The sequence below is a fragment of the Heptranchias perlo genome, chromosome 17 (genome assembly GCF_035084215.1).
Source record: "Heptranchias perlo isolate sHepPer1 chromosome 17, sHepPer1.hap1, whole genome shotgun sequence".
Lineage (NCBI taxonomy): Eukaryota > Metazoa > Chordata > Chondrichthyes > Hexanchiformes > Hexanchidae > Heptranchias > Heptranchias perlo.
Genome location: NC_090341.1, coordinates 15,428,073 through 15,441,403, shown reverse-complemented (window position 1 = coordinate 15,441,403; position 13,331 = coordinate 15,428,073). Strand labels below are relative to the sequence as shown.

The following is a 13,331-nucleotide window of genomic DNA, read 5'->3' as shown; positions in this document are numbered from 1 at the left end:
TGGGCCATTTATTGTAAATAAACCTTGTTTGTGGGTACAGTGACAAGAGAAAAAACAAAAGCCAATAACATAATATATCAGACAAAAATGCTTAATTTGTTTAAGATGGGAGTTCTGGCTAGGGAGCTCTTTAGTAACAATAAGTGCTATTGTAGAGATGTTTAGCGAAGCAGGAAAGATGCACTGTGGCTGACTCAATGAAATCCCTTTGGTGACAAATGAGCTGTTTTCATTCAGACTTGACTGACTTGAGGTAGAAGTAGAGAGACTGCAGAGGAAGGAAATGTAACAAATGCAGAAACATAATGCAGAGTGTCCGTTAGAATTGGCCAAGTTTGTAGTGGAAACCCAAAGTGACTAATCCTCTCATGACTTGGATAACTTCATATAGGTCTTCACATAGATTTTTGATGTAGGCATCATAATCTCCAAGGTTAACTTGGAGCCTCACGTGAGAGTGAAACCAGAGAGTTAGTGCTAAAGTGTTGTAGCCCTATCTCTGACCCATCTCCAGTCTAGTGAGTCTCTGTACTGGGAGTGCAGGATAGCTGAAATTATCCTTATTTCCATACTTTGCAACCTTTTCTTATCCCTTGATTTTCTGATTCCCAGTTCTTAAGAAAATCTAGCAATATCATTTTTTTAATCTCATTTATTTTTGTTCCTTTTAAAGCAGCACAACACCAATCACCATCCTCCAACTGCTAAGAGCTGCACTGTGCATGACTCAAACCATCATCTCTGCAGGGTAATATCTCACCTCCAATCAGCACAACTCACAATAGCCCACTTACGGCAGACACTGGGGCCTAGATCATCCTAAGTATTTTAATTTCTAATAGTATCTTAAGTATGCATCTTTTCCTTAGATGTGGCGTACTCTGTCTGTGACTGAGTTGCCATGTGATTGACTTTATTCTGAAAAGCAGCTGATAAAAGCAGATAAAAGCAGGATCCCTGCAATGGGAAATGCTATCAATCTTTTAGGCTCTTAGATAAAATTCATGACTCAATTTCCATGGTAACCTTCACAAAGGAATAATGGGCACAATTACATTAACCTATTGGAGTAAAAGAGCAGCCTTACTTCCCCATCTTCCAATATTAACTTTTCAGGATCTGTAGACATTGGAATATTCTTCTGACTGACATTCCTTTGTGTTCATATTATCAATAAATTAAATGGAATGTTTAAAACAAGCTGCAGCGTGAATGATAGCAAGCGTCCAGGTTTGCTGCAGTGCAGGTTTCAATGCCAGCATTAATTAGCTAAACGTTAATATCATTTCCATTAGAACTGAATATGATTATTGTAATTTGCAACCTCCTTATTGCCATTTTATTGTGTAGTGTCTCTCCAGTCGGGTGATACAGAGATACAATTGGTACTTTTGTATATGTCGATATGAAAAAAACCCACCTCTATCTAAATCCAGCTCAAAACACCAAAGACGGATAGAAAGAAAGAACTTGAATTTGTATGGTGCCTTTCACATCCTCAAGATGTCCCAAAGCTCTTCACAGCAGTGATAAGGACATAAGAACATAAGAAATAGGAGCCGGAGTAGGCCAATCGGCCCCTCGAGCCTGCTCCGCCATTCAATAAGATCATGGCTGATCTGATCCTAACCTCAAATCTAAATTCATGTCCAATTTCCTGCCCGCTCCCCGTAACCCCTAATTCCCTTTACTTCTAGGAAACTGTCTATTTCTGTTTTAAATTTATTTAATGATGTAGCTTCCACAGCTTCCTGGGGCAGCAAATTCCACAGACCTACTACCCTCTGAGTGAAGAAGTTTCTCCTCATCTCAGTTTTGAAAGAGCAGCCCCTTATTTTAAGATTATGCCCCCTAGTTCTAGTTTCACCCAACCTTGGGAACATCCTTACCGCATCCACCCGATCAAGACCCTTCACAATCTTATATGTTTCAATAAGATCGCCTCTCATTCTTCTGAACTCCAATGAGTAGAGTCCCAATCTACTCAACCTCTCCTCATATGTCCACCCCCTCATCCCCGGGATTAACCGAGTGAACCTTCTTTGTACTGCCTCGAGAGCAAGTATGTCTTTTCTTAAGTATGGAGACCAAAACTGTATGCAGTATTCCAGGTGCGGTCTCACCAATACCTTATATAACTGCAGCAATACCTCCCTGTTTTTATATTCTATCCCCCTAGCAATAAAAGCCAACATTCCGTTGGCCTTCTTGATCACCTGCTGCACCTGCATACTAACCTTTTGATTTTCTTGCACTAGGACCCCCAGATTCCTTTGTACTGCAGTACTTTCCAGTTTCTCGCCATTAAGATAATAACTTGCTCTCCGATTTTTCCTGCCAAAGTGCATAACCTCACATTGAGCATTCTGCAGACACTCAGTTGTGGCTTGTGAGGTGTACGACCTCACATAGCTGTGAGGGCAAACGTCTGAAGCTTCACGTTGAGGAATCCATGCAACATACCAGTAACTTCAAAACAGTATTTTGAAAATGCTGAGCTCTGAAGTCTCAGTTCTGAGAAAAACAACACGTCATTTTTATTTGGAGCTAATTGACTGTAATGCTTTCAATACCACTTACAGCTCATCGAATTTTAGTCAAGAATGTACTGAGAGTGTTGAACATTGGGGCCTGGAATATTTTTTGTTATACCTCCAAAATTGATAAATAAATATAAAACTAGTGATTACCCTAATTAGCAGTAACAGCATTGATGGGACATTCTGCTTTTCCTACCAACCTCTCTCATTCTCTGAACATAAAGATTCTTCTCTTTACCTTATCTATTTTGAATTTATTGGATGAATTTTGTACTCGTGAAGGTCAGTGCTGGGGAGTGGAACACTTTCCCACTTTTTTGCACCCGGTGTTAGTATCAAACACTAACATGGGAGAGATATAGGATAAAGCTACCTCCAACAACATTCCTTAACCCAAACTTAGAAAAGCACTCACGCGGCAGCAGTGTAATCGATCCATTTAATATACCAGCTTTCTTTATTACCTCTATCAACTAGACCTAATAGTTGATGCTGAATTATGAATAGTATTTTCCCGTGAACTTGTATCCACATGGGCCGGATTTAGGCAGCCCAAACACATTTTTCTAGGTGCTGTTATCACTACTGGAAGAGAATAATTTAATTTTATCAATTTGAGCTGGATTTTAACCCTTGTCTTGGAAGTGCCAGGAGTCACTGTGGAAACCCACTCCCTTAATTTTGTCTCCTCAACACAGTAAAACTTATCAGTGCCACCTCCACAACAACATACACAGTTAATCTTCCTATCTTTTCTACTCCTAATGCTACTTCTCCTGTTGCCATTGTTGTTCCATATTGTGTATTTCCAGCAGACCCCTTAACCGGCCATTTTGGTGCTATTATTGATTATGACTGTCACTACATGTACCTTCTCTTATAATTTAATGAGTTGCATTTCTGCCGTGTCCCTGTCTTTAGTACTCAGGTAGTTATTTAACAACCACTAAGAGATCCTCAACAAAAGAACCATCAGCACCAAATACACAACCAGTGATCACAGACCTCAATCCTAAAAGAACCCATAGAAAGAGCATTTGCCACCTAATCCAAGTCCAGTAACCTATATACAATGAATGAATGTCAAAAGTAACCCAGTGTTGTGGAATGCTAAAGGGCTTGAACCCATTGCGCTCCCCTGGGCCCACAAGCAAAGTCTGGGCCTCTGCTTCCCAGGGCTCTTCCCATGCACCCTACCCCCCCAGCCTCCACCTGTGAGACCTATGGAGTACATTGGAAGAGTGATTGCTGTTGGAGGTTTGGAGCAATTAACATCTGAAACAATTGTTCATAACCCGGTGTAACACCATTTCCGAATACTTGAAGGAATTTAAGCATCCTTATCTAGGTTTAAGGATGTAAAAACCCTGTAAGAAATATCTAGATGATAAATGAAGAGGGTAATTTATTATTAAAATTATTTTAGGAAATTTGATGTCTTCACATACCGTGATGTGGAGATTATTTATTTTTGTTTAAAAGACCAGACTATTAAGAGTGTACGGTCTGGAGTAATTGACATATTAATTAAAGCCTCAGAGCAATGATCTGCAAGTCTATTCAAATGAGGCTTATAGTTTAGCAAAGTTGAATGTTGATGTATCCTGTTGGAAGAAATAGTTTGACGGCTGATTTACATTTACTTAGATTATATTAATAAAGCAGTGGAGCGCTATGAGATTTGTTTATAATTTACTCTTTGAGAAATTGCGGAGTCAAATAGTCAGGAACTGATGGATGGAAATCTCACATTACATTCAATAAACAACATTAGGAACAACATTGCAGTATTTGGGCACACATCTAACTATCATCGCTCTGCTTCATTGACATTTGGTCTCTCCTGAAGTGTAATAAATGTTTACTTGTTTATTTTTAGGTAATTGGACTAAGCAGTCCCGTTCCACACGGATGAGAGAGAAACGTGCAGACTTTTCTGTGGGCCACGTTGGAGGAAGAGTGATTGCTGCTGGAGGACTAGGTAACTTCATCTTTGAGTGACACAGTTTTCACTGAGAAGGATGGGAAAGGGACAGCCATCATTTTATCACTGACGCAAAAATCAGCAGATCTAGTGCTGGACAATCACCGTGATCCATCCCTAACTTTAAATGGTTAAATCAGTAGGAAAAGATCTATGGTATAAAATAAAACAAAGTTTTAAAAGATTTGAGGTCAACAAAAGAAGGATACTGAAAAAAAGTATAAAGTTAAAGTAAGGGGTGCTAAAAAAAGATCCAGAATGGAAATAGTTTCATAGTATGGTACAGCACAGAAGGTGGCCATTCGGCCCATCGTGCCTGTGCCGGCTCTTTGAAAGAGCTATACAATTAGTCTCACTCCGCTGCTCTTTCCTCGCAGCCCTGTATTTTTTTTTTCCTTCAAGTATTTATCCAATTCCCTGTTGAAAGTTACTACTGAATCTGTTTCCACCACCCTTTCAGGCAGTGCATTCCAGATCACTACAACTCACTGCGTAAAAAAATGTTTCCTCATGTCGCCTCTGGCTCTTTTGCCGATCACCTTAAATCTGTGTCCTCTGGTTATCGACCCTTCTGCCACTGGAAACAGTTTCTCCTTTTTTACTCTATCAAACCGTTCATGATTTTGAACACATCTATCACATGTCCCCTTAATCTTCTCTGTTCTAAGGAGAACAACCCCAGCTTTTCCAGTCTCTCCACATAACTGAAGTCCCTCATCCCTGGTACCATTCTAGTAAATCTCTTCTACACCCTCTCTAATGTGTTGATATCTTTCCTAAAGTGTGGTACCCAGAATTGAACACAATGCTCCAGCTGAGGCCTAACCAGTGTTTTATAAAGGTTTAGTATAACTTCCTTGCTTTTGTACTTTATATGTCTATTAATAAAGCCCAGGATCCCATATGCTTTTTAAATAGCCTTCTCAACTTGTACTGCCACCTTCAAAGATTTATGTACATACACCCAAGGTCTCTCTGTTCCTCCACTCCCTTTAAAATTGTATCATTTAGTTTATGTTGCCTTTCCTCATTCTTCCTACCAAAATGTATCACTTCACACTTCTCTGCATTAAATTTCATCTGCCACGTGTCTATTCATTTCACCAGTCTGTCTATGTCATCCTGAAGTCTGTTACTATCTTCCATATTGTTTACTATATTTCTGAGTTTCGTGTCATCGGCAAACTTCAAAATTAAAGTAAAGTGGAAAAGTAAATGACAATAGTGCATGAAGTAAGCAAATCTGTAAATGCATCTTTGTAAGTGTGTTTATGATTTATAAAATCCCATTATACACTTAATAATTCACAACGTTATTATGTAATGACTTAATGATTTGCCTGATGTGTGTATGAATTATTAATACATATACAACCTTAAAACAGGGCTTTTGCTCATCGGGCCTGAAAGTTGATCAGCTCTTCAGTCCCTAAGGTTCTCCTCTTGTGTGATGTTCGACTGCAGTGTGACTGCCATGTGGTGAAGAGGCTGTTCTTCTCTCAAAGTCGTCTTTTTAAATTGTTTTTAACCAATAGGACGTAGGATTGGGGAGCATGATTCTTTTTGTCCAATCGCTCCCTATTGCTGTGCCTCAATCATTATCATATCTCAATGATTGACAGATTAGGTTTTGATCATGTGACTGGAGACCCTTTGATGTAGAAAAGACCATGTGCTCGAACCATGGAACGTAAAAGGCCCCTTTACTATCCTTGTTTATGGACTTTCATGTAGAGATAGTCCCTGTCGTTTCTATGCACAGACATGTCCTGGCATCTCCAATTTTGATTGCTTCACTGGCTTCAAATCCATTCCTTATACCATTGCTGGGTGCAATACTATTTGATGTTTTACAAATCCCAGTTCTTTGAACAGATTACCAGTTTGGAATGAGAGGGCCACTGCCTTTTCACATCTGTCATTGCTTTCCCGATCTGAAGCCTTTGATGTATGCCCATGTTGCCTTTTCTTACATTACCCCCTGCTGTGTTGAAATGCTTGTGTTTCCAAAAACCTATGTGTTTTGAAAGCCTGACAACACTTTAAGCTCAATATGATCCATCTAGCTTATTTATTTAATAATCTAGGTATCTATCCACAGTACAATGTCCTTAATCCTGAAACTCATAATTTTCCAATGCCGTCAGCGTCATTGAGGGAAAACAGGATTTGTGAGAACAAAGTTTACAACATTACTGCATTTGCAGGTTTTCAATTGTCTTTGTTTAAAAGGGATACAGTTAACCCTTTCCTTCAAATGTCTTTTGTTAAAGGAGTTTTGAACCCCACATGGGACAAGTAAAGAAACAAAAGATGGGTCTAGAGGAGCTGTAAATGGCAACATCAGAACCATTACCAGCATCTGCTGTCCGAAAAACGGGAGCAGTGTTTATGATCTGAAGTTATTGAAATCAATGTTGAGTCCAGAAGGTTGTAAAGTGCCTAATTGAAAGATGAGGTGCTGTTCCTCAAACTTCCGTTGAGCTTCATTGGAATAGTGTAAGAGGCCGAGGTCAGAGTGGGAGTGGGACAGGGAATTAAAATGGCAAGCGACCGGCAGGTCAGGGTCACACTTGCAAACTGAGCGCAGGTGTCCAGCAAAGCGATTGCCCAATCTGCATTTGATCTCCCCAATGTAGAGGATACTGCGTTGTGAGCAGCAAATACAGTACACTAAATCACTGTTTCATCTGGAAGGAGTGTTTGGAGCTCTGGATGGTGGGAAGGGAGGAGGTAAAAGGGCAGATGTTGCATCTTCTGCGCTCACATGGGAAGGTGCCATGGGAAGGAGAGCGGGTGGAGGTGATGGAAGAGTGGACCAGGGTGTCGTGGAGGGAACGGTCCCGGCGGAATGCTGAAAGGGGAGGGGAGGAGCTGTTTGGTGGTGGCATCGCGCTGGAGGTGATGGAAATGGTGAAGGATGATATGTTGAATGTGGAAGCTGATGGGTGGAAGGTGAGGACCAGGGGGACCCTATCATGGTTCTGGGAGGGAGGGGAAGGGATAAGGGCAGAAGTGCAGGAAATGAGACTGACACGTTTGAGGGCCCTGTCAACTACAATGGAGGGGAATCTTCCACTGAGGAAAAAGGAAGACTTATCAGAAACACTGGTGTGGAAGGTGTCATAGTCAGAACAGATGCGATGGAGAAACTGGGAGGAGGGAATAGAGTCCTTACAGGAAGTGCGGTGGGAGGAACTGTATTCAAGGTAGCTACGAGAGTCGGTGGGCTTATAGTAGATATTGGTTGACACCCTATCCCCAGAGATGGAGATAGAGAAATCGAGGAAGGGAAGAGTTGAAGATGGACCATGTGAAGGTGAGGGAAGGGTGGAAATTGGAAGCAAAGTTGATGAAATTTTGCAGTTCGGGGTGAGAGCAGGAAGTGGCACCGATACAGTCACCAATGTACCATATTTGAAAGGCCTGCCAACATCTACTGTCTAAGCTCGTGACTGAAGAATTTGGATGAGATATTCAAGGACTGTTGTCACATCAGTGCCCTAGCATGAGTTTGCATCTTAAGTGAGGATGATTAATGGAAAAAATGGATATATCAAGTGCCTCAAACTCTCATGCCATCAGCATGGACCAAATGTATTGATATACCTGACATATATCTATTTCGAAGCTTCGATTCATATAGTTATATTTTGCATTTGATGGTAACTGTTATTTACGCAACTAGGAAAGTATTTCAGGCATAAATTGTGATCTTTTCCAGTCTGTCTGTTACCTTATGAATCTTCCATCTCTGTCGTTAATCTCTTATAAGCAGGATCTCCGCGCTTGACATGTATGCCTGTTTTCGGAGGGCTCTGTGTTGTGTTTTGTCATCCAAACAGTTACTTTTTACATATCATATTTGGAGCAGTTTGTGTGACTGTGGTTGGCTCCAAATTGAACACAAGATGCTTAAATCATTTCCATGTCCAAACACTGCTGCTAATTTTACACCTTGCTGAATTTGTCTGTTTCATAAATAATACAAAGGCCATCAGACTTTGGAAGCTCAGCACCATAATTAAATTTGACAAGAAAAGTATCCTCTGAAACAGGCGATGAACCCTATGGACTCTATCTCTTTCTTTAGATGAGGTTTTGAAAAATACCCAGGGAGGGTCAGCAATCTGTGGGAGGAGGAGTCCTTGCCTGTCCCTCCAGAAACATCTTTTAAATATCTTATTGGCTTCCTCTATAAGAGGCTAAAAATACACCAATTGCTTTTAAACTTTTCAGGGGCCCAGGCCACTACAAGGAGGGGGATAAGTTTTACCAGCGGTAGTCTAGTATGCCTGGCCTCACTTGGTGTACTGGTCCACTGCATGTTCCACCAGATTGGGATGAGGAAACCTCAGACCTGAGCGTTCTGTCCCCAGGATATACCCCTTCTGACATGTGGAACCATGTTTGGGACAGACAGAGGTAAATACTAGCGTGGAAAGCCGGGACCTGGATTTCAGCCTAATTTCCGATTCCTGTGCAACATGGCAGGAATGTGTTGGAAGGGCCATTGATTTAAGGCCCTTATTTATATGTTGGAATTTTTGCCGATAAGTGACAGAGGCAGACGTGATACATATTCCTGAAAACTGAAAGATAGCAAAAACTGCAAATATTAGAAATCAAAACAAAGTGAAAATACTGCAAATATGCAGGAGGTCCTTCAGCATCTGAAAAGATGCGTTAACATTTTGGGTGTAGATCCTTCATCAGAACTGGAAATTGGGAGACTAATGAGTATGCTTCACACTCAACTTTTACCTGCTACTCTTCTCTCTTCGTTTTGTTCAGACTCAGAAAGGAACTTGCTTTTCTCCCAGTTTCCAGTTCTGATGAAGGGTCTACACCCAAAACCTATTTTTTTCTCTTTACAGATGTTGACGGAGCTGTTGTGTATTTCCAACATTTACTGTTTATTGCCTGAAAGTTCAGCTCAAAGATGAGGGTAATGAAGGCACATGAAGAAGAAAAATTGGACTTGAATATGAATGCAGTTATGTCTCTTGAGTCCTTCTCATGTCTAGAAGATGATGGAAACTACTAGTGATCATGTCATTAGATTCAGCACAGATAAGAACGAGGGAAACGCATACTGATTTTGAGCTGATTTTAAATCTGAGGGTGAAAATGGAATAATAAATTGGGATATATGCAATTTTTAAATGATTTTTTACTCACATTGCAATCGCATTAGTTTGTTCCTTACTAATATTGCAAAAGAGTTCCACATTTTGTGAGGGAAATCTTCCCCAAAGAATTAAGATTAGTTGTTAATTCACTTTCACTTTATAACCCATAAAAAGCTATTCTTGCCATGTTACCTAATAAAACACTCTCCTCTCTCTCACATTGTCACTTCTTGTGCATCTCACCCAGCAGCATAGAGTGTGACATTCATTTGCTGTTAAAAGAATGTAAGAATAATATAATAAATCTGTGTGTATGAAGAAGATTTACTAGGATGCTACCGGGACTTGATGGTTTGACTTATAGGGAGAGGTTGGATAGACTGAGACTTTTTTCCCTGGAGAGTAGGAGATTTAGGGGTGATCTTATAGAAGTCTATAAAATAATGAGGGGCATAGATAAGGTAGATAGTCAAAATCTTTTCCCAAAGGTAGGGGAGTCGATAACAAGGGGGCATAGATTTAAGGTGAGAGGGGAGAGATACAAAAGGGTCCAGAGGGGAAATTTTTTCACTCAAAGGGTGGTGAGTGTCTGGAACGAGCTGCCAGAGGCAGTAGTAGAGGCGGGTACAATTTTGTCTTTTAAAAAGCATTTGGACAGTTACATGGGTAAGATGGGTATAGAGGGATATGGGCCAAGTGCAGGCAACTGGGACTAGCTTAGTGGTATAAACTGGGCGACATGGACATGTTGGGCCGAAGGGCCTGTTTCCATGTTGTAAACTTCTATGATTCTATGATTCTAATATGTAATACAGAGCTGTAAACTCCTTCCAAATATCCCCTGGTGCTTATATTTCTTGTGGAAATTCCTGGTAAATTTGGAATTTTACATTAAATATTTTGCATTCTAGCTAATTTTAAACACTATTTTACTTCACAATTGATTTTTTTTATCTTAAAAAAAAATTAAGGCAAAGTAAGAGACAATTGTGATCATCCATAAACAACCAGACCATCACTTTCCCAAAAGCTACCTGAATTCTCACCTTCACAATCGCACTCCCTTATAATATTCCCCAGTTTACAGAGGCTGTCTTCCCTATAACAACCTCTGCTGGTTCAGAGAGGCATCTGCTCTTCAATCAGCCTGCACTTCACAAAGCTTTACCCCCCCCCCAACCCCGTTCACAGAAGCACTCACCCTCTAATAGCTTAGCTGACAGATGCATTATCCCCCTCTTACCTCTCTAATCCCTCCACACTCTCCTCTCCTTCCAGTTTACAGAGGTACTGTTCACATCCCAGTTGACAGGGTTCTCTCTCTCCCCATCCCCCAGTTCACAGAAGCACAGGAGGAGGCCATTCAGCCCCTGGAGCCTGGTCCACCATTCAGTTAGATCATGGCTGCTCTTTACCTAAACTTCATTTACTCCCCATTATAGGAACATTGCATATATGTTGCTTTAAGAACCAGTGACCTAAGGATGCTTTGCTTTCCACTACAATTCTCTGCTCTATCAGCTGAGCAATCGAAGGGAAGCACTCTCTCCCTCCAATGCCCTCTTCAGTTCAGAGACATTTTCCCCTCCAATCTTTGTTCCTTAGCTCACAGAGGCACGCTCACTCCTCGATAATAAGATAATTACAGATGAGGAAGCTGATTCAGCCCATCTTAATTAATTCATCCAGAACAACCCTACATCAACCCCATAGCAGGATCTAATTGCTTCTTAAATGATTCCAGGGTTTTCGCCTCCACTACTCTATCTGGAAGTCCATTCTATGTGTTGATTACTCTTTGTTTGAAGCAGAACCTTCTGATATCAATCTTAAGTGTATCTCTTAGTAGTTTGATCCTGTGCCCCCTTGTCATACTCTTGCAATTTAAAATAATATTCTGGATTTACTTTTTCCATATCATTAACTATCTTGTATACCTCTATAAGGTCACCTCTCTGGTGCTTCCTTTCCAGGCTGAAAAGCCCAGTTCTCTCCAGTCTCTCCTCATAACTCAGACCTTTTCCTCATGGCTCTTCTCTACACTGCTTTCAACACTTGAATGTCTCCCTTGTTTCTTGGCAACCAGAACTGGACTTGATGATCTTTCCTCCGCTGATTCCAGCTACAGCTGCTGATACCACTACTTCCTGCTAGGAGAATATGGGAATTCCTGATCTATTTGCAAGATCAGGAATTGCTACTTGTCGCCCACTTGCTGAGAATGTTCTTTACGTTAGATTGAAGCTGTTTGGAATGTGGAGGTTGAAGAGATGGCAGATATTGAAAATTGAGTAATTTCACTAAGGACACAAAGTTACATATGGTGAAATTTGAGTGATATTGAAAGCAGTGATGTTGGGTGCCCCTACGTTATTGTGAAACTGCACCTTGACATATAATGGAATAGAAGTGCACCATGAGGGTACTGTACATGGAGCTCAGAATTGATGTTGGACCATACCATCCAAATTTCAAGTAATTTTTAAATGGTTAAACAACTCAGTCCTTATTTTGTTCCATTTCATTTGAATTGCAGGAAATCAGCCAGCGCCACTCGGGTCAGTGGAAGGGTTCAATCCAACCAAGAGGAAATGGGAGAGTCTACCTGCAATGAACGCCCCACGCTGCTCTTGTGCCAGCCTCCAAATTGATAACATGCTCTTTGTGATCGGTGGTGTGGCACAGGGACCCAGTAATGCTGTGGAGGCCCTGTGTGACCGAGAGAGCATCTGAACACTGAGAAACTCTGAAGCAGTAGCGGTGTGGATCAATAATTACTTAAGAATTATAGGCTTCTTGGTCCTATTAGTGTTGTTTGATTCTGGTAAAGAATGTCAGTGTTGTCAGTGAAAGCTATTAAAATAACTTTTGTGATACAAAGACACATGAGAAACATTTAAACACAAGGGTTATGTTTTCTCTTAGAACTAGTTTAGTACTGGTTCAAACCCAATGTAGTAAACCATGGAATTATAGGATACTGATACAACTTTTAGACAGAATAGAAAGTAAATGTAAAGGTCTCACAGATCATTTTACTAATTGTGATACAAACTTTCAACAATGTGTTAGTAACACAAAGAATTCAAGGTAGGCTGAACAGATTATATCCAATCCATTATTCTATCGACCAAGTGCAAGTAGATACTTTGTTAATAGAAGGAAAACTTGGGAAGGAAAATCCCACTGTATTGGTGGTGTTCCCTTGCATCCAGCACAGCAATAGGTATTATCCTCCTTCCAAAGGGTAAGCTCTAAAAATTTGAAGTCAAAAGGAAATTTCAAAACCTGGATATATGAATGTGAGGGCCACTTAGCAGCACTCCATGTGTTAGACTAGGGTCAGAGTTAGCAGTAGGACAGTGAGATTGAGGCAGTTCAAGGATGGTCCCAGTTTAAGGTTGTCATTGGAAAAGTTGCAGGAAGAGTTCGGACAATGATAAGGTAATCAGTGGGTTCTGGATCTTTCCCAGCAGTTTACATAATCACAGGTAGAATCTAGTCATTTAACAAATTATTGTAAGTGTACAATACATGGCTAGGAATTAGCACAATCCCTGTGAGGTTCTGTATTAATGCTACACTAAGTGCTGTAAGGTTTTTATAGTAGTGTTGAACCAGTGTGAGTGCTGTGACATTCCTGTAGTTGTGTTCCAACACTGTAAGTGATGTTTC

The 13,331-nt window shown here is 40.6% G+C and overlaps 1 protein-coding gene across 1 annotated transcript in view; it reads left to right on the top strand.

Annotated features, from left to right (window-relative positions):
* LOC137334384 (kelch domain-containing protein 8B-like) overlaps positions 1–12,626 on the top strand; it is a 63,246-nt gene extending 50,620 nt beyond the window's left edge. The window contains exons 6-7 of the mRNA XM_067999100.1: positions 4,420–4,521; positions 12,193–12,626. Of these exons, the coding sequence (XP_067855201.1) occupies positions 4,420–4,521; positions 12,193–12,389 (299 nt within the window). The 3' untranslated portion in view covers positions 12,390–12,626. The remainder of the gene's footprint in view (positions 1–4,419; positions 4,522–12,192) is intronic.
* Positions 12,627–13,331: the final 705 nt, after the last annotated feature.